Here is a 25485-nt window from a genome sequence, read left to right on the forward strand (position 1 = left end):
CAGCAAAAGGATGAACGGCAATCACACCAAGTGATCTTTACAATTATTCCACTGTTGTGACATACATGACTTTAAACACGAAATCTTGATACAGCTACAGAAGCAATTTACAAGTAGTGGTTGGCGAAAGCAAACCTTCCTGTGTACAGACACACAACTCACACAGGCGGGGTGAGAGGCTTTCAGGACATTTCCATACGCACCAATGCAGCACTAGGCCTAAACCATCAGCTTCACGTTACACTCACGTTACAAATGAGACACGGAAACACCGCCATCGCAGTCTGAGCACCTCTCCTACCAGGTGCCCACGTGTCACCTGTTCACCACCACTCAGTGCTGGCTAAAAGCACTGAGAGCCCGTTTCATTGGAACAGCTTCCTGCGTTTACAGGGATCCCTGCTGCACTTCTGCCTCGTTTCCATGATCACAGAAAATTATGTTAAAAAAAAAGGCAAAACAGTTTGAAGCACAAAGTGCTTTGCATGAACTCTGCTGCTAGGGAAAGACACGAGCAAAACACTGAAAATGGCACGTGGGCAAAATGATTGCTTGGTGGAGCAACAAGGGCTTTTGGTATGCACGTGCCAGGAGGCATCACTGCATCTCAAAGAGGATGTTCAAAGCAGAATGCAAGCAGCTGAAACTTGCTAAGCTTAGTGAAAACTTACTGGAAAAGAGAGGTAGAAATCCCTAAGGTGGTCTCTCTTTGGAAAGAAAAAAAAGAGTTCATTATTTCCTGCAGCGTGCAGCTCACATCCATACAGCCAAACTACACCTAATGAAGGGAAACTTAATGAAGTACCTTTCAGAGCCCTCCACTTCTCCTCCAGAGTGAAGGCATTCTGCGCGTCAGGTCTCAAGTGAGCAAAGCATGGACTGCATTGCAGAACGCTACATTTCCACAGCCTTTTTGCTCACTTGCTTACAAAAAGCAGTTCGTACTTGGCAGTTTTCTCCCATGCATATTAATGCAAGCAATCAGGCTTCCACTGCTCTGCAGTTCTGTCAACTATCAGAATAGCTGCATTCAATTTCTCTTCCAGGCTTGCCTTTTTTCCTTCTTCCCCTGCATCCCTTATTTACTTATTTATGTATTTTCCACTGCTGACAAACCGTAGTGGAGCTGCAGAGCAGCAACGTGCTCACTTGCAGCCTGCGCTGCCCCCCCGTGCCACCTGGCTGCACAGCCCCGAGTACTCCACCCCAGGGCTTTTGTGCTCACAAGCATAACGCTACGCTGCAGAGCTAAAGGGGGAAGATCAGGGTAGGGCAGTAACTGCTCAGAAAAGCTCCCTTTCAGTCCCATCCAAAGTGTGAAGCCCGCACAGCGCAACATAAAGAACAAGTGGGAAGAATCTGGGTTCTCTCATAGTCACAGCTTTTACAGAAGACTCTGTCTTTTCCAAATGAATGTTCGTTGAAGCAAAAAGCCTTTGCACGACATCAAATCTTCCTCTGTCGGTGAGAGTTGCCACCAAAGGACTGCTCAGTGCCAAGATGCCATCAGCTGAAGCGATGTAAGGCTGTATTTATGAGAGAGAGAAAAAGACAGAAACAAAGACATTAAAAAGGCCTTTCAAGCAGTGCTGTTTGGTGTCGCACAGCTCAGTTCTTTCTTACAAAGCCACTGGAGAGCTTACAAGGCAGTGTGAAAGGGAAAGATCCTCAGTTCCATCAGCCTTGACAAGTACAACATACTCATCCCCAAGCAAAGCTCACCTCCCACAGCCATATTTCAAATGCTTCATTCATTTGTGAGGCCCCCACCCCAGTACCACCCAGTGGGGCACCCTTGGATGCTGGGCGTACTGGCACCCAAGGGCCAGACCTGGGATTTACAGCACCAAGGAAACCCAAATGCCAAGAGTTTAAGTGTCCTGGTGCAGGTACCAGAACCTGCAGCTGTTTTAAGGGATTCCCAAATACCCCTCCAGATGCCAGCCATAATCAAGTACGTGACTCACTAATGCCTAGAAAGCCAGTTTTGATTTACTATGGCAAAGAGCCGCTCCACAGACTACATTTAACCCTCTTATTCCAAACAAACAGCAGCATTCATCTTCTCCCTACGCATCTAAAGGGTTTTACTCTATTTTTTAACACTGACCTTAAGAAACTCAGAGCAAATACCAACCCTGTGCCTTCTTCAAATCGTTTTAATGAATGGCCTCTGAGATTTGGAACTTCAGAATCTGCCAAGGCCCAAGCAGTGCCGGTACCAAAGTAGTTTGTGCTCCCCAAGGGCAGGTGATTATTGTTAGTGCGATGTTTAAATGGGCCATGGAGAACTACTGGTAAATTCTAATTCAAGTTCCAATTCATTTTTCTTTTTGCTCATAGCTCCCAGAGTCACCAAAATGCAGAAATGCTTCAGCAGCGAGGTACCCAGCTGCACTAAATGACCCACACTGTTCGCCATCGTCAGGCTCTGACCTCGCCTAAGCCATGCTTAAAGCTGAAATTCACACTGGAGCCTGACATCTGCTTTATTGGGTGGGAACACAATGAACCAGGGAATGCAGCCATTAGTGCTGCTGGTGCCCACATGCTACACGGGCACGCTTTGATTACTCACCAAGCAACACAATGCCGGAACAACCTGTAGATCAGAGCAGGCACGCAGCAGGACAAGAGTGTAATCAGACAGCTCTGTGAAGGAGACATTAATAGGGAAAGATTGTTTCCAGTGCACACGGTACAAGGCTGGCTGCTGGAGCTCTGCTATGGGGCTCTCCTGCTGAGCAGCAACAGCGGGCTGCATTTCTGAAGCCCACACGTAGGTACAGAGACCTGGGAAAAAGGAATGAAGAGATTCTACGCCAAGGAGAGCTGTGACAAAGTGCTCTGCTGGACACAGGGAAGAGGCTGATCCAGACCTTTTCCATCTGCTTCCTAGACTGCAGAATTGAGGGGGATGGGCAGTGGGTACAAGCAAACCCCGCACTGCCTGTCCTTGCCCTTGACAGAAGGGTAGTGGTAGGAAATACCTGGTCTTTTTTTCTTTCCCCTGGTGTTTCTGGGAGCCCACAGGTAGGTGAACAATTCAGGCTCTGATTGAAACAAGAACCTCTGTTCTCCAAACCTGTTGGAGATGCTGACCTCAGCCAAAACATGGTTTGAGAGTAACAATATAGCTTCGATTTGAGAGGAATGATATAGCTGACTCTGCCCTGGGGCAGGGAGATGGACTGAATGGTCCCTGTGGTGCCCTTCAACTCTGTAACTGAAATCCCTAAGAGAAGCAACAGGCATAAAACAGCTCTTGGCTCTTAATCCAGTTATGGTTATGTCTGGACATGAGCAGGAGACATCAAGTCCAAAGCCAGGTGATAATGCAGCACGCTCAATTAACTGCACGCTGCTGTTAATAGCATCTGGCAAGCACTACCACACCAGGGGCTGTCTGTTTTCTATCTCTTTTCCCTATCTAGAAATAAGTTAAGCTTTCCTATCTGTGTACGGTTCATATATGGATGCAAACTGATACTCTGCATGGAGTCACATCTAGCGAATGCTCCTCTGTACCAAATCTAGCCTACATTGGACTGGATTCATTTGTTACCTTCATGTCAGGCAAGCCGTTATATATAACAGGGAGAAGAAAAAGACAGGAAAGAATCTATCTTGGATTCTGCAGGTGACTTGTAATTAACACCGTGGTGTCAAATAAATGCCATCCTCACCACCTAGTTGGTATTTATGTTTAATCTCCTCTTTCAGTGGCTGCAGAATAACTCTAATTGCAATGTCTCCATGTTAAATTCATCTGCTAAATATAGTTTGCCCCTCCACTATATATGCTGTTACAAAGGAGACACCGCCTCATTTCTAATTCTCAGCATTTGGGCAGGAAGAACTCTGGCATGCAGCGAGAACAGAAATGAGCTTGTCAAATGGGAAATGCCCACTTTCAGCAGAAACTAGAGTAGAGTAATCTTGAGGGAATGTGTATTTTACAGGCAAAATCTGCCAGAGATCAAGGGCTGAATTTAATTCACAGCTAGGAATGCTTAGCGTTGTACAGATCCCAGAAAGAGGAACAGAACCAATGACATTCCCTAAGCTCACCAACTGCTCAAAAGTAGCCACAAACATTTTACACAGAGGAATTTTCTAGAATGGATAGAACAAAAAGGTTCTCTCTTCTTCATTCACAACATACCAGAGATAGCACTGATGAGGAGGTGAGCAGCTAAAAGCAGTTCTTCATCCTGAAGCTGATAGTTCTGCAACAACAGCTCATCCCCTACACAGCACCCCACCAGCTGCAGGAAGTCAGCCAGGTCCTGCTGCTGCACAGGTTTTAACTCCTTCAGGTCTGGCTTGTTTCCTGTGCAGAGAGCATCCAACTGGAAGCCAAAGAAAAAGCACAACTTCCTGAGAGGGCTCCGGGGAAGGGGAGACCTCATTGTGGCCTTCCAATATTTGAAAGGAGTATACAAACAGGAGGAGGAATGGCTGTTTACAAGGGTGGATAGTGATAGGACAAAGGAGAATGTTTTTAAACTGAGACAGGGGAGGTTTAGGTTGGGTGGTGACACACTGGAACAGGTTGCCCAAGGAGGTTGTGCCTCGAGGCATTCAAGGCCAGGCTGGATGTGGCTCTGGGCAGCCTGGTCTGGTTGGCTGGCAACCCTGCACATAGCAGGGGGGTTGAAACTACATGATCAGTGTGGTCCTTTTCAACCCAGGCCATGCTGTGATTCTATGAAAAGAGAAAAGTTTGATTGCAAGGTAACTCTTGCTCTGTTCTGAAATTACTTTTAGGAAGCAAGGAAAAGTTTCTTTATCTTACCACATCTTCCAGGGCTGTTAATGTTTCTTCGTGCAGCAGGAGTTCAAGCAGACTTTTATATAAAGCTCTTTGCTTGTCTGCTGGCAGCTTCACAAAGGGTTGGAACTGAGCCTTCAGCTGTGACAGATCTTTCCCAAGAAAGCAGTAAAAAGTAAAACTAAGTACTGCTACACCAGTGCCAGTAAAAACAGTTAATGTTTTTGCTATGCGTTTCATAAGCTAGTTTATCACCACATCTTGTCATCCCGATTTCCATCAGTGCAAGTTATAATGAAAGGCTGGAACACATCCGAATATATTTCCCTAATTAGCCAACGGAACGGCCATGAAAATTCTGAGGAAAAAAATACTGCTTCTAAGGATCGACATTCCATACATTCTGTATTTTAGTAGTCAGCATTTTAATATTAACTGAGTTAACCATATATTAAGTGCACGGCCTGGATGTTCACCTCCAGACCATGTTCATTTTGAGGCAGAACGAAGTGCTCTGCTCATAACCTTACTTTTATTTAACAAAACCAGAAACCAGCTCACCCACCGGCAGATGGTTTTTTGCATCTGAGGCAATATGATGCATTTGGATGTAACTGACTATCCGAATAACAGCGTTAAGAAACCTGCTTTACATTGTGCTGGTGGAAATATTTTCCACTTTGCATCTAATTCAGGTTAATTAATTAAAGGAAACCTCCAAGTCTTCAAAAGAAGGCAAGAAGATGCATCAGGCTGAAACAAACTGCAAGAGCGGCATACTATTTTCTTCACAGAATGTTTTGGGTTTTCTTACAAAACACACAGAGAAATTTATTCCTTTGTGACAACTCAATGCTAGATAATAAGAAGAGATCCTTCAGGACAACAGACATCTATTTTGGTAGATATCAGTCTATAGAAGAGTCATGAACAAAGGGTGAAATTCAGAGCTAACAAAAGTAATGCTCAGCACCAGAAACAGCTGTAAGAGCTCAGCCCAGAACTGATGAAAAGCAAAGTGTGTTCAGAGAATGTTACCCCCCATTTTCCATTCCTCGTGTGCTAACCTCGCCCCTCCTGCACCCCTACAAAAAGCACATTGTGCCTGGCACGTTGCATCCATTTGCAAACTTCCACTTGTAGCATATTTAAATTTCATCGGCTTTAGTTGTTATGAAACAAACCTATCAGGCTTGTCAGAAAATAAGCATAGAATTATAGAATGGCTTGGGTTGGAAAGGACCTCAAGGATCATGAATCTCCAACCACCCTGCCAAGCAGGGCCACCAACCTCCACATGTAATACTAGACCAGGCTGCCCAGGGCCCCATCCAACCTGGCCTTGAACACCTCCAGGGATGGGGCATCCACAACCTCCCTGGGCAGCCTGTTCCAGCACCTCACCACTCTCATAGTAAAGAACTTCCCCCTGGCATCCAACCGAAATCTTCCCTCCCTCAACATAAAACCATTTCCCCTTGTCCTGCTGTTACCTACCCTTTACAAGAATTGTCTCCCCTCCTGTTTATAGGCTCCCTTTAGGTACTGGAAGGAGCATAACATGATGGAGGAAGAGTGGATGCCTTGGTAATTTTTGAGACTTTAGCTGAGGAATTTACTGAGAGTACTTTCCAAATCATGAACAGATATTTTCAGTGAAATCTTCTGTATGAAAGCACAAATTATCACTGATTTCATAGAGATTATGAAGAATATAACAGAACTGACATAAATACAATCATAAAATATTAGGGTTCTATGGCAAAGGGATTCAGTCATTCCTAGGGAGCAGTTCCCTGCATGTATCCATGTAAATCTTTCTGTTCTTTCAGTGCCTTCTCCCAGGACTTCCCGATAAGGGCTACAAAAATGAACTAACATCATTTCTTATGTACTGTCCTACCAGATTATTTCCTTCTATCACGTTGCTTAACTCTCTGTAATGTAATCAGTTAAAACATTTCTGACAATACCTTCTTTCAACACACGTAAAGAAGCGTGGCTGGGAATGGGGTTTTCAGCCCCAGAGTACATCCCACTATCAACAGCATCTGGGTGATAGAGGAACAAAGTATCTCTGAACAGCACTGAGTGGGGTGACATCGGACCTTCGGTGCTTTCTCTTTCAAAACCTCCCTGCTGTTCATCCAGCAGACAGAATTCTGCAATCAGAAATACAATTAAAAATATCATGAAATACACAAGCAATAACTGAATGAGATGCTCGCTTACATCATCAAGTGTTCTCACACATAATTGCTCCACACATCATCACTTCTAAATGGAAATAATGCCAGTGGTTGCTTGCTGCATGCTGTTACTGCAGCCCTAATGCACCAGCAAAGGCCCCGTGCTGCAGCTATCAGCCACAAAACGTGACATCAGTTTTCATGAATTCAAGTACCGAAGCCAGCAAGTAACACAAAAGCTTCTCATAGACACTGTGAACCCAAGTGCTGCGTGCAAGAGATGCAGATAGGGTTTTTCTGGTGATTTCTATCATTAAGAGATCAACTGGAATACAGGATCCACTCACAATGGAGGCACATGAAAGCACTTTCTGGGATTTATAATAAGCTCTCAGAGCGTCCCTCTCACAGCTTCTTCTGGTCATGGAATTGACAGACACCTCCTTTTGAGTCAAGACACAGATCCACACTCAAGACAAGTGAAACTCCATGGGCTCTTCTGGGTCTCTGAAGAACTTCTCCTAGGCACACTCACTAACCCTTCAACATACCGTCTCTTATGCAAGAGGATGGAGAAAATAACGTATTCTTGCTGGATTCCCCTTTCTGATGCACGTTTGTAACATTCTCTTGGAATTACGAGCACTACTCTACCTTACACAAGCAGGATTGCCTATGTCTTGCCGCTGGACTGTTTCCCACTGCCCCAGCTTTGTGAAGCTGTGGGACTCCTGGAAAGGAAGGAGCCTTTGTAAAAGTTCTGCTGAGAAATTTACAATATCAGCTTCTGCGCTCATGTGTCCAACTCTCTGAGTCTTTGGGGCATGACATAATCAAAGCCCTGTGTATTATTTGGATAATTTTTTAGCACCTTAAACGCAAGATGTTAAACCGCAGCCCTGGCACTGTGAGGCAGGTCTAAGGAGAGCACAGGCAGGTTAGCAAGAGAAAGTCAATTTTGAAGTAGTACCTGACAGCAAAGGGAAAAACGTAACTAATCAAGCACAGTGCTCACATGTACCAGGCACAGAACCTAAATATAACCTTCCTGCAGTTGTAACAGTCTGTCTCACCAAATTAAGGACATTCAAAGCAGATGAGAAAGCACGGAGAGCACTCCATCAGCAAAAAGCTTTTTCAAAGGGAGAGCAGACAAAGAAATCTCTGCCACGGAAAATGAAAGAGACCTTTATGCCTGCATAACCCTTCACAGAGAAAAGCAAGCTACAGAGGAACAGAAAGCGATTAACCCAAATTAATGAACTTCCCAAAGCAACAAGTCTCAGGACAGTGGCAAAGGCACCACAAGGCCAACACGCTCATGTATCTTTCATTGATAACGATGAGGCTTTCACATGAACCCTGAAGGAGGAAGATAGGGCTAATAAACTGCCTGCCCTGAAAAAGGAAGACGACAGTGAGGGAAATCAACACACAGTATCATGCCAAATGTATATCTGCTGTTGAATCTTGTAATAGGATTGTTTTGTTTCGTATTAACAAGGCTGTTAATTAATTTTATAACCTACTGATTTTATCAGAGAAGGAAAAGACATGAATGAAAGAACACATCTAATGATGTGCTATTTTTTTCTGTTGGATCCTATTGCAGATGTCACTGACAAATCTCCACTGGCACGGATGGATCTTGGCAGTTACTCAGAAACATCAGCAAAAAATAGAAGAAATACAAAGATGACCAATAAAAACGCACTGATGATGCACTGAGATGCTGTAAAGATTAGGACTGTTTAATTCACAGGCAGTGAATAAGAACATCACATATATATAGCAACGAAGAGACCAATGCTGGTCAGCCAGGGTGCCACATCCTGTTTTGAGAAGGGAGAGAACAAGAGGGCTCGCGGTGAAATGAAGAGAGAGAGAACTGCACAGCCTTTAATGGGAACAGTTCTTAGCTCAAGGAGAAAATTAGCCTGCAGAAATCAAATGTGCACAGAATGAGTGTAGGAAAACACTGTGCTAAAGAGATTGGAAAGGGATCAGACTTTTTTTTCCCCCTCTTTATGCTCAACAATGTCCAGTCACATTAGCCAGGGTATTTTTAAGAAAGCTTACACACCATTCTTCCATACCAAATAACTCCAACACCGCCTGTCAGTGACAAAGAGAAAGGAACAAGGAAACATAGGTACACCTTATTCCACAATTACCTGTGAAGAGAACCCCACTACGGTACACCTGCTATTGGCCACTCTCAATCCCACGAGAAAGGACTACATCATTTCCTAGCTTTAACTTCAAAGACCAATGTTATTTCCATAAACAGACACCAGCCACTGCCACTTGCTACAAACCCCCTACTTATGATGTCAGCTCCTCCACTTAACCTTCTCAGTGACACTGGAGCAAGGGAAGGCAGTGCTAATTGAAAAGTCAGGCGGACGTTGTTTGAGAGAAAACACGAAACAAGTGGTGATGTTTCTGAAGCTTGAGATATAACATTGAGTGTAAGAGGAAATGGCAAAAAAAACAGAAGAAAAAAAAAAAAGCAGAGAAATACAGAACATTAACAACACGTATTAATTATCAGCTAGAAAGACACGGGAATTTCCATCTTGAAATCATGTAAGTAGGCTATCAGCTATAACTTCATGGTTGTATATCAGCTGTCAGCTATACAACCGTGCTATCTTACTACTGCTTTAACTGCACCTGATTTCTATGAATTAGAGTTCTGTTATGACTGTGAAGTCAATGCCCTCTAGTGTATCTCTGTGTTCACTGTATGCCAGAGCAATTCCACAGATATATTTTTTAAAAGGTTATGTGATATTTACACATATTCCTGAACCTACTTCCTTCCTGAATATCAGAATTCACCTGAAGGAGAATGATGGAGACTATCATCTGCATTTCTTATAAAGTACACCCTGGATTTAAGTCTCTCAACTGTATCTCATGTTTCTACCTACACAACTCCCTTCTAACTTCCAGCCCTACACAGCCCATCCCACTCCTCTGCTTTTTGTGTAACATCCCCTGAAACCTCCTTTAAGTCAGGGAGTTTAACTGAAGACAGGCAAGAAAGAAAAACCCATCTGACACCACAGAGTTACCACCTCATCTACTCACCAAACCAGTTAAGATATACATTTAAAATAAGCAAAGCACAACCAAAAGACACGGCAAGGGAATTTCTGCAATCATTTAGTGAACAATCAATATACAAAAGTGTAAACTAGACAAAGAAAGTCTGAATTCTAGTGCTAGATTTTATGAGTAATTCTTCTCTTAGCGTGACTGCTGTTGTGATTCCTGGTTGACTCCACATTTAGATGAAATCTGAAAGGATTTCCAGGTGCCTTTGCAGCTCCTGAGGTTCCCTGCTACTGGGCTGTACTAGCAAGAGCGTAGTCAGGGGACAGATCAAAGTGGCATTTGAGCAACTTCATTTAGAGTGCTATGTCCAGTACAAGAAAGACATTTATATAGGAGCAAGTGTATTAGGCTGTCGATGACCCTGGAGGCATTCAAGGTCAGGCTGGATGTGGCTCTGGGCAGCCTGGTCTGGTGGTTGGCGACCCTACACATACTAAGGGGGCTGAAACTGGATGATCACTGTGGTCCTTTCCAACCCAGGCCATTCTATGATTCTGTGATTAAGTGTAGCAATGCCATCAAGACTGCTGGGAGGTGGAGAACATCATTGATAAAAGACAAACTGGGTTTGTTCAGCCTCAAGGAAATATAGATATGGGATAACCTTTCTGCTACCTACAGCAGACAGACTACTCCATATGATGGCAGGACAAGCACACAAGAGAGGAAAATTAAAGAAATTCTTGTTGGATATTAAGGGGAAAAAGAAAGTTCATCCTGATGGTGGTCAGATATGAGAAGAGGCCACCCAGAGGGGCTATGGAATCTGTCTCTGGAGATATTCCAAACTCCAATAGACAAGGACACAAACAATCTGATCTAATACTGAACTTGGATCAAACCTTAAAAGTTGGCCGTACCTTAGGGCTGGGCTACATGACTGCCTGTGGTTTCCTGAATTACTTAATGAGCCTGTAATTTAGGTAAACAAATAAGAAACCATTAGCAAATCAGAAGAGTTGCATTTCGAAACGGAAGTAACTACCAAGGCAGAGGAGACTATATAACATCATCACAGGGGAATGCAAAAACCAATGCCTAACAGTTTTTTCCCTAAAGCTCAATGGTGTGTCATAGAAAACAAGCTTTTACTTACCAAACTGCCCATCACACTTTATAAACAGTTCAATTACACCATAGGCAATAGCGGTTGCAGGAGGGATCTCAAGAATCACGCTGGAATCCTTCATCATACTCCCACTGTCACTCACTGAAACCTAAAATACATGAATTCACTGATTATTTCACTTAGCTGTCGTGCAGCTTAAACACAAAAACGAGTAAGGAAGAAAAACAACAGAGAAAGGACACACATTACTCTTCATGATGCCCAACCCACAGCACACATCTGATATCTGAAAAAAGAACAAAATCAGCAGCAGGGTAGGAGCACCAAAGTGCCAAGCTCAGGTCTCAAACTTAGACACGCTGTTCCAAGTTGAGTCCTGGGTGCAGCTTTTGCCACGTGAGGCTCCATCACTGAAACTGTCATGCTCTTTGGTATCCTGCCCTACCCTCTCCTATCCTGATATCCCTTTGCCCAACTAGCGACCGGTGCCAGGAAGATGGCACTTGCACAGAGTGTTGCTGAAATGCATTTCCCGGGTGTCTGCCACTGAAGATCTTGTACACAGAAGTGATTTGTTTGCACCTCTGAAAACATGATGAAGAATGAGCATATCTTTCAGCTTTGGCAATTTCTTCTCAATTCACAGCGTCCTCACTATGCAGTTAATCTCCTCTCCCATGATCAAAAATACAGTAGTTTCCCAAGAAATATTATTAAACTTGCTAACGCTGCAAACATTTCTGATAAATCATTCCTTGGCTGTTCAAATGAATTTGCTTCAGCAATGCTTTCTGCTCTTCGACTTTCACTGAACTGTCGGTTTATATTTTGCTGTAGACAGGATTCTGCAGAGAAACTGAATCATAAGGTTGTAACATTGATGGAAATCCCATTTCCACACTAAGAGACGACAATTTTTGCCAGTGAGGCAGTGAGAAATACGTTTCACATTTGTAAAGTTTCACAACTAAGTCATGTAGCGAGTTCTTGCAACTGGCAGAGTTTAAAATGTTAAAGTAAAATACTCTGAAATTTATGTGCCACAGAGAGATCAATCGCTACTCAGATGATCTGCAGATTTAACGAGACAAATGTTCTATTCCTTACAGATTGAAGACATTTTACCTTTACTATCTTCATGCTGCATCCCAGCAGACTGCCGACTTTTTCTTCTGTCTGGATATGTTCAGATATTGTACACCTTTGTGTTGTTATTATCTTTTCTCTCAAGATGCACAGCACTTCACGTTTTCGTTCTATTACTTGTTGCAGTAGACTGCTATCTAAATTTATCATTCTGAAACAACAAAAAAAGACACCATTAACAACAAATACCAGAATGGAGGCAACACGTCTTCTTTTGTTTCAAGAAGCTTTTAGGAAAAAATAACAATGGTTTCTGTATGAACAGTCTGCACAAAATAATTACGTCCCCTTTTGTTATTTGGTAGCAGCAAGACTGTAAATGTCAGTACAGCGCAGCAAGCCCTAAAATACATACTGAATTCCTGACCTCCTCCTCCAAAGAAAAATGTCATCTGGCTACTTTCTAAGCAATAATTTGATTAAAATATGCCCATTATATTATACTTTTTGCAAAATACCCACCAGAAAGGTCTTCACATGGGATCAAGTATTTTCTATGAGCACAGAATTCCATCAAGACATCCGGAAGGTCAGAAGATTGCTATCCCTGGCTGAAGTCTTATTTTTTTTAATGTCTATTTTACTGTAAGCGGCCATTCATGGGGCTAAATGGCAATTCCCCAGAAATATGACAGAAAGATTCTGCTTTATTTAAATCAAGATATCTCCACTTTTAATTAAAAAGTTTGAGATTTATTACATTGTGGAGTTTGGGATTTATGTGGTCTGTAAAAGCCTGAAGTCAGCTCGGCTCTTTATTAAATTAAAAATATCCCGAGGCAATTTTTGATCTTTGGAGAGTTACATGCTTGTATGAAAGTTCAATCAGTTGGAATGAACTGTCTGGAAACCTTAAAGTTGATTGTTTAAACACGGGAAAGAAAATACCTCTGAAGCAATGCAGCAGCCACCAGAAAAGTACCCCCAAACATTCCTGAGATTATTAATAGAACTTACTTTCTTTTGGTGAAAAGCCACGCTTTATGCTTGGAATGCAATGAATCTTTGGATTAAGAGAAACTGAAGAAATGTCACACAACCACAAACACCGCTGCTCTTAGAAGCGTCTGCCAAACGGCGGCTATTAATTACACTGCATCTTGCAGAAGACCATCAAGCCTATCATATACTTCACAATAATTATTTATGACTCTGAAGAGGTGTGCTAGGCATCCTGAAAACATAAATTAAGGCAGAGAGAGCTTGCAATTTTAATATTCGACATAAGAAACCACAGGTGAAGAAATATAATGAAGAAACAAGCGCAAAGGCCATTTGTCACTTGCTTTCATATGATGTGCTTTTGCCGGCTTTAAATCATAAACCAAAAACAGGAGCAAAATAAACAAAATACTCAAAGGCAGAAAATGAAACAGGTTTGCAGTTACTGAATGAGCGTGAAAAAGCGGTGAGGCATTGGAATGGGCTGTCCAAGGAAGTGGCAGAGTCACTGCCCCTGGAGGTGTACAAGAACTGTGTGTATGTGGCACTGAGGGGCATGGTTAGTGGGCATGGTGGGGATGGGTTGACAGTTGGATTAGGTTATCTTAAAGGTCTTTTCCAACCTTAATGATTCTATGAACCTAGGAGGCATATCTAAGCCTGATTCAATCATATCCAAATGAAAGACTGAAATAATTTTGAGACCTTTTCTTCCACTTATTTCTACAGTATTCTTTCTGAGGTAGATCTGGCTCAGTCCTCCTCATGCTCCTGGCTCTGAAGTTCAGCTGAAAAACCAACAGCAGAGCAGTGATGCGAGTGCCTCAGAATAGATGTCTCAGCTCACTGTGGTTCAGTGAAGTTTCTGAGCTGCTGCTGGATAAGCCACACCAACAGCACCGGGTACAGGCCTGCTTCAGTCCCTAGGATAGCACACCTCCAGGGACACAGCCTCAGACGTGATTCCAGGTACCTCGTGTGGATCTGCATTGCGTGCCAGATGCATGGCCACAGTCTCAGGTCCACGTGACTTCAGTGGGATGTGTTCAGCTGTAAAGCTGGCAGAAATGCCTCATCCCGTTGTGTTTGGAGAGTACAGGACAGCCAGTTTAAAAACCACATACCCTTAAAAACAGTCACACCTTTTCTTTCAAAACTCTTTCCATGACTTCTGGCAGCAAGCTTTCTTCCCTAGATGACCTCAGGCCTTGGTGTGACATGTGAGGGCACATCATGGGCATCACAGCACAGCCTGGAGAAGGCAGAACACTCCGTCCTCCTCACAGGAAGGCACAGGACAGTGACTCAAACAGGAGACAACACGAGGTAAACAAGTAACTGGCTTATCTAAATTAGCACTGAAAACAGTCACTGAGGGCAAACTGCAACTGGGTTAAAGTTTGACCATAACAGGAAGGCTGAAAGTATTGCAGGGCAATGGCTGCTCCATCTGAACCTATTTTTGCAAGGGCTGAACTCAGGTGCTAGCACAACACTCTGAATACCCAGAACAGAAAGATGATTGGGTTAAATCCCTGAGAACACAGGCATGTGGGTGCATGGAAATGCTTTTCTTTTATTTTGCAGGTCACACTTTAGAACTCTTATTCCTGCTCTGCATCACTCTTCCCATCTCTGTGACCATCTATGACACAGCAATCCTGAGTGACTCGTACTGTTGCTGCACTCATTCCACACTTGAGAAGCTGAGCTAAGGTGCGCGAAGGGAAATGCTATGAAATAAAATGAGATGCTGATTTCCTGTTATCAACACGCAGCATAAGTAGGTATAAAAAAGACCAATTCAAAAGATAAGGATGACGGGGGTTTTGTTTCATTATTTGTTTTTCTTAAATAACCTTCCTGAGGTCAATGATTTACTATGCCAGTCAAACATGAGCAGAAAGTTTAAGTTTTGGTCTCACTCACTTCACATCTAATTGGATTTAACACTTTCACTGACCCATAATGCAGAGGCTTTTTTCACTTTTATTATGTTTTTTTTTTCTTCTTGGATGAGGAAAGAAGCAGAGAAAGAAAGAACTGACACAAAGGCAATTTGCTGCAAGGGATAAACAGGAAAGGAGAACAGCAGAAACGAACAGACGATAAAAGAAAGCAGACAACACCTAGCACCACAGCAGGTGGTTTAAGTCTCACACTTCTCAAACTCAAGAGCTGAGACCTTGTTCTACCCTTGTGTAGAACACACTGGACTAGGCACAAACAGTGTATCTTAGAACTGTTTCTTCATCGAAACCTATCCCACAGATCCTCTAAGTAAGGTGTTTATCACCTTGCCCAAACACCACTTCTTCCCTGGCACCCACACCTCGTGGACTTGTGCCCTCCAGAACATCTCTCAGCTGCTTTGACAGAATTCCTTCGCTTGTTCAGTGTTCTCCACTTCCACCAGCAGTCTGACTTCTTCCATCCAACTGCTGCTTGTTGCAGTGTCAGCCCTTGCTCCACTTTGTTCCTTTTCAGGTAAAGACCTCTAGATCAGTGCCAGAGAGTAAAATCCACCAACGCTTCACTCCGCACTTTACACCAAGCAGAGACAAGTATTTCTTTTGTTAATCTGCTTCAGACATCACCTCTCTGACCTGCTTTTGCTCACACCAGAACCCAGGATCTGCTGTAGTCAGCTTATTGATGGCATTTCACAATTTTTCCTACAGAATAACCTGACAATTACTTTACAAAACAAGTTACCCAAGAATACCAAATACTTCAGAGAGTACAAGTGACGAGATAGTTCCTGTGTTTTCTGGTCAGCATCTTCCTTATGTTTTAAATCACAATAATTCAATGCTGTTTCGTAACTGTGACTTCATACAGCCTGTGTAGCACATTAAAGAAAGCTGATGAATGACTGTCTCATCATACTCATAAATGCTCGAGGAGTTGTCATGAATAAATAACAAAAGGTCTGCACTAGAATGAGGCTGCAAGAATGCCTGGACAGGTCAAGCCAGTGAAAACTGGGTGAGAGCATGATTAGTTAATGGGCAGAATTTTTACCACACTCAGATCAGGAACAGGCACCTATTTCTGTCTCAGTGTGAACAACAACTGGTCAAATCAATGAAAGCACAAAATAAAAGGCAATCTGCGACAGTACAAAAATATTTATTTTCAACCATGCCATATTTTATTACTATTTATCCTGTTTTTCTAATATGCTAATGAGCGCTAGGAATCATTCACAGGAGATGATGGAAGTGTGAAAGGCAAAAAAAGCCTTCTGCATCTGATGTGCACCGAATGCCTGCCATATGCTGCCACTACATCCTATTTCTTTCTCTTCTCTCACTGTCCTCCCAAAGCTTGTTTCCATCACCCAACACAACTTCATGAGATGGTAAAAGCAAATGAATAAATGGAATGCTCAGCTAGAGCGGACTGACCACTGCTCTGTCACCCACACAGTTAAAGTGCATGCCCTGACATTCAAACAGAGCCTCCTCTGTTCTGGTTTGTGCCCACTGTCTCTTGTCCTGTCACTGGGCACCACTGAAAAGAGCTTGGCTCCATCTTTACACTCTTCCTTTACATATTTGTTCACATTGATGAGAATCCATCCTCAGCTGAGCCTTTTCTTCTCCAGGATGCACAGACCCAGGCCTCTCAGCCTTTTTTCAGAGGAGACGCGCTTCTGTCTCTTCAACATCTTTGTGGCCTTTTGTTGGACTCTCTCCAATACATCTGCATCTCTATTTACTGGGCAGACAAGAACGGGATCCAATACTTCAGGTATGACCTAACTCAGCCCCCAACGTGTACTGGTGCATATGAGGTTACTCCTCCCCCTGCACAGAACTTTGAACTTCTTGTTTAACTTCATATGGCTTCTGTCAGCCCATTTATCTTGTCAAGGTCCTCCTAGATGGCATCACAACCCTCTGCTCTATCAGCCACTCCTCCCAACTGGGTGTTGTCTGCAAAGTGACTGACCTTGTAGCATTGATCATCTTCTTCCAGGACCAACAAGTTTTCAAAACACCTGCCTGCTCATCTACCCGTACTTCATCTGCCTCACTGTGAGGATCTTATGGGAGAAGGTATTGATAGCGTGTATTATTCCTTCTCTAACACTAAAACCCACAACAATCTCAGTGAGTTAAAGGCTAAGACAGCCCTAAACTCAGTACATTTCAGTACTTTGACCTAGCGACAAGGTAATACAAACAGCAAGAACAATGCATCACAAAATATATCAAGATCATATCCCTAAAAGAACCCGTTATTTCCGTACCACACACTACGTCAGTAAATGCATTCTGCATTCAGAATGTCACTGCTTTTGCAAATGAGGAGGGATGTCATCCCACACCCTTCAGCTGTCAGCCCCATTCTGAAAAGGAGAGCCAGTGCAGCATCTGGAATCTAATTAAAGATCAGCAGGTTTCTCCTTTATAGGGTTCACCTGAGAAGCAACAGGAAACTGATTTGCTGCCACTCAGCACTTCTGCTTTCTGAATCTCGAAGGCTGTATCAGCATTAACATTTTTTAATGTGTGCTTTCTGCTATTTATATGCAACCTTGACTTAAGCAGCCTAATACAAGAACAACAATTTCGACTGTATTTTGATTAGGTTATAGAAATAATACAGAAAATAATAATTGCTCTAAAAAGCACAAGCAATGAACGTCATCAGATGAAATCAAGAACACTTAACTGACTCTCATCCCACAAGGACTGACTGATAAACATTAGCACCATAATGCATTGCATCTAAAATCACTTGCTTCTAAGCACCACTATTCCCAAATACTGAATTCTGCAGCATGTTCCATGGAGATGACAAAAGCCAGAAGCCACAGACAGGATCTCTCACAAATCACAGATCATAGAGTATTAACCAATTAGTAACCAGGCTGGTTTTTTTGTAAAGGAAGGATGCCATTTCCAGTGGGAAATGTGATGCAGAAGCTGGGCTTACTGGATATCAATTATACAGTTCGCACTGTAAGTTTTAAATAATCTGTGAGCACAAAACATGCTGTTTGAATTAAGGAACTCGCTCCTTGTGTAAAGATGCACACACATTGAACTGGACTGTTTCACTGCCACAACCACTAAGCACCCCAGTGGGATTGTGCATGTGCCTACCTCCTGAATAAGAAGCCAGCATCTCAATGTGTTTCCAACTCCAGCATGCAAACACACTACAGATCTCTTTCAAGTCCTTACACAAACAAGTAACGAGATTCTTAGTCTTGGCTGATGATATTTCTCTGATAGTAGATACATACTAATTTTACAGGCCTGGTCTACATGCTTACCCCAGCTATTTTTTGCTTTTAATAGGGCATTTTGTACAAAGACAACAAAGTGCCTTTTCAAAACGAGTTGGGTGACTTGGAAAGGCTCAAGAGAAAAAGAATATCTGTCTCTCATTTATGTGGAAATAGAAAGTCGAATGTTTCTAGAACATCAGTGGTACTAAAGAAAATTGCACTGCTTCCAACAACTGTTATGCTAACATCAAAAAGCTATCATCTTTATCTTCAGAGCATCAAAGGCTATCTAAACTCCTTACACCACCTCCTACAGACAATGCTGTACAATGCAGCCACAAACGAACCACCTTCAACTCCCTGAGGGGGAGAACTCCAACTACAGAGCAGACCTCTGGCTTCTCAGCTGCTTGCCGGATAGTCTTCTGCCCATGACTTACTGCAGGACAAAAGCAATCAGATTTCAGAGGAGCACGTGAAGCGTTGCATTATTTCCTAAAATTAAAATGATCATTTGGAATGTCTGTTTTTTTCCTCTGTTATTACACCGTATAGCAGCGATCAATCGATCTGTGAACTGTATTTTGTTCAACAACTGGAATGTGCATTGATCACACTTACTCATCTTTCTCTCTTAATGTTTTCTACAGAAATATATTACAATGCTAAAGCTTCCATACAAGAATATTGCTAGTTCTGAATTCAGTTTCCACACCGTTTATCTCAGTAACATACTGGTTTCAAACCACTTTTTTCCTTCTTCAGTACAGTTCCCCCAAGCAGGAAGGACTCGACCCTCATTTCACCTTGTAATTCATGCCAGTGTGGATGGTGAAACTGCAGAGAGATGTTTATAAAATGAAAAGGAAAGATCTGACCATCCAGATTTCAAAATCTGGAAACTTTCATTTTGGTGGATGGCATTTTTCACCTACAAATGAGAGTTTAAGATGAAAGTAATTATTGAAATATGCCAGTGCTACAGAATCAGCTGGTCAGTGATCACAGCTGACTCAAGTATTTTATCTAATCTTTTTCATCTCAGTCATCTTTCTTGGCCATTGCAACGCCCACATTTAAAGCATACCTGTCCTTGACGTCTTTCATAAGCTGCTGCAAGTCAACCTCCTGTTTCCTCAGGTTCCCAAAGGAGGACTGACTTTCAACACAGCCCTTCGCTCCGGCTCCCAGGCTGATCTTTCCAAATGAAGCTTCAATATTTCCCTGGACAACATCTTCAAATTTTCCCATATATTTTGCAAAGTCGGATTCCACAATGACTAGGAAAACAATAAAAGTAATTTCTTACCACTAAGGCAAGTGCTAAAACAATCCTGAAGTCATCAGATTAAAAAAAACAACAACAAAACAACTTAGATAAAACACAAAGGTTTAATGTCAGTGAAGGCAAGAACATCAATGGGCAGGTAAATGGATAAGTTTACAGCTACGCAACTTCTGCTTCCTCTGTGTTTTCAGCTTTGATGAGCTATCTTTTATGTTTTGCCATTTTAGGAAAACATCTGAGAAGTGCTGAACTCAAATATTAAATTAGACTTGAAAAGCACGATGGAAATTCACTTCAGCTACAAGGAAAAACTGAAGTATACCAGCTTGTGCAACAGACTTATCTATGTTCAGAATTATGACATGCCCAGAAATACAGGATTCCAGATCATTGCTCCCACTAGCTGGTACAGCTGGATGGTGAGAAAAGTACAAGGATCAAATATTAACAGTATCTACAAGAAGAAAGGAAGTCACAGTAGGACTTGTAAGCATTCTCTGGGCTACTATCACCAGCAGAAAGAACAACTTGTCCAGTGCTTTTTCACCTGGAGCACAGTACAGTTTCATGCCATTACCGTGTACTAAAAACTCACAGCAATATTCCAGGGCAACTCCTGAGGCTGCAGAGAGCGTTGTTACAAATACCAGCACCGGGTGGCTTGACAACCTTCAGCACTCAGTTGCAGTAGCCCATCTAGATCTTTTTTAATTGAATATTTAATAGTACCGTTCTTAGCTAAATGAATAGCCAAGTGAGAAAACGATCCAGTCATCTCATTTCTAAAGAGGGAAAACACTTCAGAGCAAAGAAGCCCTCTAGTAACAGCACTGAGAATAACAATGAAAAGAAGTTAGGCTTTGTATTCTTTTCATGTGCAGTAATAGCGCTGCCTGAGTACGGCTTTACCTGGTTTTATAGGTCTGTCTTCAGTAAGCACATCACTCAACGAGACTGCCAAGAAATGATACTTAGGCTTCTGCCAGCACCAGAACTTCTTCCTCTTTGTAACTAAGCCCAGAAGCTGCAGCTTGTCTGAGGCGTTCAAGTGGGAGACAGGGATCAGGTCACCTCCGCTGTCCGTTTCTCTCACAAAATTCCTTGTTGCTTTTGCAAACATCTTGGTGAATCATTTGCAGCCTGAAAGAATAAATCTGTTTTTCAAATCTACAGTCAGAAAATACAAATATTTACATCTGCACTTTAAGGTGCACTTCACAGTACCGGTATTAATACAGGAAAATAGTGTTTTCATTCCACCATCTCCACTCTAAGCTGGGAATCGTGACAGTTGCCACCACTTCCCCCCAAAAGGTTTTCACAGTAACAGATGATGGAATTTGGGTTGAAAATTTAAATAAGCAGTAGTGAATAAGTAAAGAACAACGCAATGCAGGCATGATATAGGACACTTAAACACCTCAGTAATCACGAAATTCATGAGCACACAAATAGCAAAGAAAGAAATGTATAAGAAAAGAAGCAACCCAATTTAAAGCTGAACAAACTCCTTGACAGAACACCCACGGGTAATTAATCTGCTAGGGAGGAAAAAAAACCTACACGACTTACCTGAAGTTCTAAGAAAAAGCATCTCCTAATGAGCACCCTGTGGAGACTGGCTGGGCTCACAGGAACACAGGTGCAGCAGCAGAGCGCTCCTGCCTCCCCACGGGCTCCTTCTTTTATGACCTACCATAAAATCACCTTACTCCATAGAAGGTAACTGGGTATTATTCATACAAATTATCTTGTTTTAACAGTGCGTAAACACATGCAGGGTTAATAGAAGTTATTCTATAAGAAGAAACAAGTATTTCCACTGGTGGCATTGTGACTAAGTTTGCTTTCTGAACTTCACCCATGGAAAGCTCCAATTCTTCTGAACCATTTTTAAATATATATATATATTTATTTTTGCCTCCAATGCTTTCCAATTTTCTATTTCCTTTCTGCCCTCCAGCTGACACTGGAAGGTCCAACTACGGGCACAAGCTGCCCCAGGCGCCCATTTCTCTTCTTTGAACTAGGGCGCACGCACATTCTCCATTAATTACCTGTCCTGCTGAAACAGATGCTGGATTTGTCCGTCACAAACACAGGCCAGAATAAGGTAAGGCAGACTTCAAAAGGACAAATAGGAAAAGATATTGTAGTTGACACCTAAGACTGTGGGAAAATGGAAAAGTAAGTAAAGATATTAGCGGCTGGACTGCAGGGTTTGTGTTTTACCATCATCTGGGGAAAAGAAAACCACTCTTTGTAGACAGAAATTCAGCTTTCCATTAGCTTTTCCCAAATCCCATTTCAGATAATATTTCATGCAGCGTTTACCAATCCCCACTGAGATAGCTGCCTTCCTAGGAAACCTCTGTGGCCTACTCTCAGTTCCCCATGTAAACAAGCAAAGGGCATTACCTGACAGCACCTGCAGGGGAAGGAACTGACCAACACCATTCTGTGCTTCCAACATTTTGCTGAAGTCCACTCAGGCTTTCATGGTAAACTAGGGCTGCAACAAACTTGGAACTACACTGGGAGTATTTGGACTGACTTCTACCCAGTGCATCAGCTGCTGTTCCCCACCATAACCTCCTGCAGACATTTCTGTGCTTTATGTGATTGCTCACCCATTCTGATCCCATTCCCACACAACAGCCTCACGCTTGTACTCTCTTAAATGAAAGAGGCCCACCAGTTTCTAAGGAGAAACTGCGACAGAAAGTTCTTGCCATCTGTCTTCCTGTTTACACTCTCACTAAATCTCATCTGAAAAACCAGTGACACCATTCTATGAAACTCCATTCTGACTCATGGTGGTTTGACTTCGCTCCCAGCTATGAGGCTTCTGATGGGCAAAAAAGAACCTCTGGGAAAGACTACAAAGAGCCTATGAAGGCTGCAGAGACTCACAGAGATTCAGCCATCACCCACAGGATAAGAATATTAACACCTCCTATCCTCCACTGTGCTGGGAACATCTTTGCAAGGAGCTTATTTGCTGGTTCACCAATACCTGCAAAGTATTAATATTCTGTCCAAATTATCTCTTTTATCTCTTTGTGCATAGTGCTTTTAACATAAACTCTCCAATGCACTCCAGTATCTTTTGTACCACTAGTTCACAAAAAGACAGAGAGAAAGAGGAAATTCCCCACAGTCAACATCAGGGAGATAACACAGTGACAGGACTGAGGGCATCCTGACCACACGGTCACAGACGTAGCACTAAGAAAATGCTCCTTTTGGAACCCCTTGCTCTGAAGTTTTGTTGAGCCACGTCTGGATTTGGCAGAACTAGAAGGAAAGGTATCAGAGCTGGAAGGCCTGTCAGACTGAATTCACTCCTGCAGACTGACAGCGAGGTGTGAAGGAGGGAAAGGAAGGAGCGGGCTCTTTGCCCACCCGGGAATTTAAACTTAGCCTGAACCTGAGCTACAGGCAGGTTATTCAATGAAGAAGATGAGATCAAGCTAAGATATTTACAGCAACTTCATCGTTTATTGCAGCTGTAAAGGAATCCACTGGAAGGCCAGCGCCTGCAGGCAGCCATGCAGAGGACTTCGACCGACCTTATGCCACTCTTCTCATCCTAAGAACTGTAGAATCATGCAATCGCTTGAGCTGGAAAGGCCCTTTAAAGGCCATCCGTTCCAACTCCCCTGCAACAAGCAGGGAGACAAACAGCCCCATCAGCCAGGACTCACGCTGAAGGATGCCTAAGGGAGCGAGCAATAGCAAGCAGCGCGTGGATCATATTACAAAGCCTTGTTTTCTTCTCCTTTCTAGACAATTCAAACAAAAAGTCATAAAATCCCACTGATTTTCAGTCCCTGACCGGGCTGGGCCTGACCAGAGCCCAGACGAGGCGCCGGTCAGGAGGAGCGGGCACTGAGGCAGCTCGAGCGGGCGGCCAAGCACCGGGCTTCTCCTCAAACGCCACCCTGGGTCATCCTCAGCTTGATGTGGGGGTTTTGGTGTCTCCCCCCACCCAAAGAAGCCGGAGAGCACACAAGCACACAGCAACGCTCTCGGGCCTAAGAGCTCAGCGCGGGCTGTGCGCGCCCCGCCCTCCCGGCGGCGAGCAGCGCTCAGCGGGGACACCGCCCGCCTTACCGCCCCCCCGTGCCCGCCCCGGACTCACGGCCGCCCCGGCGATCGCCGAGGATGTGATGCTCTGCGCCACAAGGCCAAACCCCGCCAGGATCTCGGAGGAGAGCCGAGAGGAGGGGGCTGCGGACCGGCACTGAGGCGCGGCAGGGCCGGGCGGCAGCGCGGGGACAGGCGGGGGGAGCAAGGCCCCGCCCGGCAGCACGCCGCCTGTGGAGGGAGCGCCGGGCTCTGCGCCTCCGCCATGTTGTCTCCGGCACATGGCTGTGGGGTGCTGCCGTCGTCCAGAATAAAATACCGTAGGGATTGCAACAGCACCCATCCGGTGAGACGTTCGTGAGCCTACAGAAATACAGCGAGTAGTTCTTCAAAGCGTCGAAGAAGTGTTTTTGAGTGAGCCGTACCAACGAGAGCATTTGGGCGAGCAGCCACAAGGGTTGAATCACCAGAGCTTAATGCAGGAGAGCCCAGCTGGTCTTTGGAAAGAAAAGGATCCTAAACTTCCAATTAGCTTCAGTGGGTTTCAATCTATAAACCCTTTCCGATTCCCATAAGGGACATCCTACCCAGACTTCAACGCTTTGTCCCAAATACTTTTCTCCAAGAAATATTCCTTTCTCCTTTTCCGAGGAAGGGCAATGGAGGTGTGAAGGGTCTGGAGCACAAGTTGAATGGGGAGCAGCTGAGGGAACTGGGATTGTTGAGTGTGCTGATGGGCATGGGCTGATGGTTGCACTAGATGATCTTAGTGGTCTTTCCAGCCTTAGCAGTTCTGTGATGCTCAGTGAATCAATGATAAACAGATGACTTACGCTGTACCTGCTTTCAGGACTTCAAACAAAAAGCCTGATTGTAACTAAGTATCTGCATATGTGACAATTTACTTTCTATAAAAAGAAAAACTTTCTTTCTCCAGCCTCACCCTGAGAAAAGCACCTAGGAGTCCTCAGGAGATCTCTTTATAGGGTCAGCACCGAGCTGCAGGATTAATGCTCCAGGCATAATCTCCAGTGGCTGGTAACAGCACGTTTCATTAGCAGTCCTCATGTGCTTTTCCAAGGAGTGGCAGCCTGTGATTCACTTCCAATGCAAGTGTCTGCTTAAGCAGATTTTGAGAAATCAGGCCAGGAAGTGACACTGAAACACATTGCCATGGAAATGTTCGCTAGGGAGGGAGGAGGCAAGAACAGTGAAACTTGCCAGTCAGCTTAAGGAAGTCACTGTTGGTTAAGCGTGCACCAATTAAGGGGTGTCTGCACCAAGGGCATTTTCATGTTTTCAAGAGAAAACGTCAAACAGACACTTTTTATCCACTTAACAGACACAAGCCAACATAAGGCAGTTTTAAGGTGCCTCGCGTTAATTAGAAGAGACTGAAACAGGTCTGGACACTATCAGTTTTGAGGCGACGTGGCAATTAACGTAAAGGTTTCAAACACTGATATTGAAATTGGCTTAAAGTGGGAGACATTTAGGATTGAATACCTGCCTTGATCCTCCATTATTCATTCCCATGAATAATGAAGGATAAAAGTGATGAGAAGCTGGAGATGAGCCAGCAGTGTGCACTACTATATTCTGGGCTGCAGTAAAAGGGGA

The 25485-nt window shown here is 43.5% G+C and overlaps 1 protein-coding gene across 6 annotated transcripts; it reads right to left on the reverse strand.

Moving 5' to 3' along the window:
• On the reverse strand, positions 1-24057 carry GSDME (gasdermin E). 6 transcript variants are annotated; one of them, XM_072330215.1, is made up of 12 exons: positions 23921-24057; positions 21834-21945; positions 21349-21468; positions 20686-20930; positions 19576-19768; positions 12281-12452; positions 11183-11303; positions 6748-6936; positions 4799-4926; positions 4166-4352; positions 2579-2652; positions 1-1526 (listed from the first exon to the last, which is right to left on the reverse strand). In XM_072330215.1, the coding sequence occupies exons 4-12, from the start codon at positions 20894-20896 to the stop codon at positions 1284-1286; spliced, it is 1518 nt and encodes a 505-aa protein (XP_072186316.1). In that variant the 5' UTR covers positions 20897-20930; positions 21349-21468; positions 21834-21945; positions 23921-24057; the 3' UTR covers positions 1-1283. The 6 variants fall into 6 exon arrangements, with proteins under 6 accessions (XP_072186316.1, XP_072186319.1, XP_072186315.1 ...); XM_072330218.1 differs by having other exon boundaries at positions 2-1526; positions 20686-20916; positions 21834-21899; XM_072330214.1 differs by having other exon boundaries at positions 2-1526; positions 20686-20916.
• Between the last annotated feature and the right edge of the window lie 1428 nt (positions 24058-25485).

Source organism: Excalfactoria chinensis, chromosome 2 (assembly GCF_039878825.1).
Source record: "Excalfactoria chinensis isolate bCotChi1 chromosome 2, bCotChi1.hap2, whole genome shotgun sequence".
Classification (NCBI taxonomy): domain Eukaryota; kingdom Metazoa; phylum Chordata; class Aves; order Galliformes; family Phasianidae; genus Excalfactoria; species Excalfactoria chinensis.

Excerpts from the sequence above, each read along its gene's own strand:
- GSDME (XM_072330215.1), bottom strand. The coding sequence starts at position 20,896 with ATGTTTGCAAAAGCAACAAGGAATTTTGTGAGAGAAACGGACAGCGGA. Across the intron at positions 2,653-4,165 it reads CCTCATCAGTGCTATCTCTG|AGCTGTCTGATTACACTCTT; the intron begins GTATGTTGTGAA and ends TCTCCTTCACAG. Across the intron at positions 1,527-2,578 it reads TTCCGGCATTGTGTTGCTTG|CCTTACATCGCTTCAGCTGA; the intron begins GTGAGTAATCAA and ends TCATAAATACAG.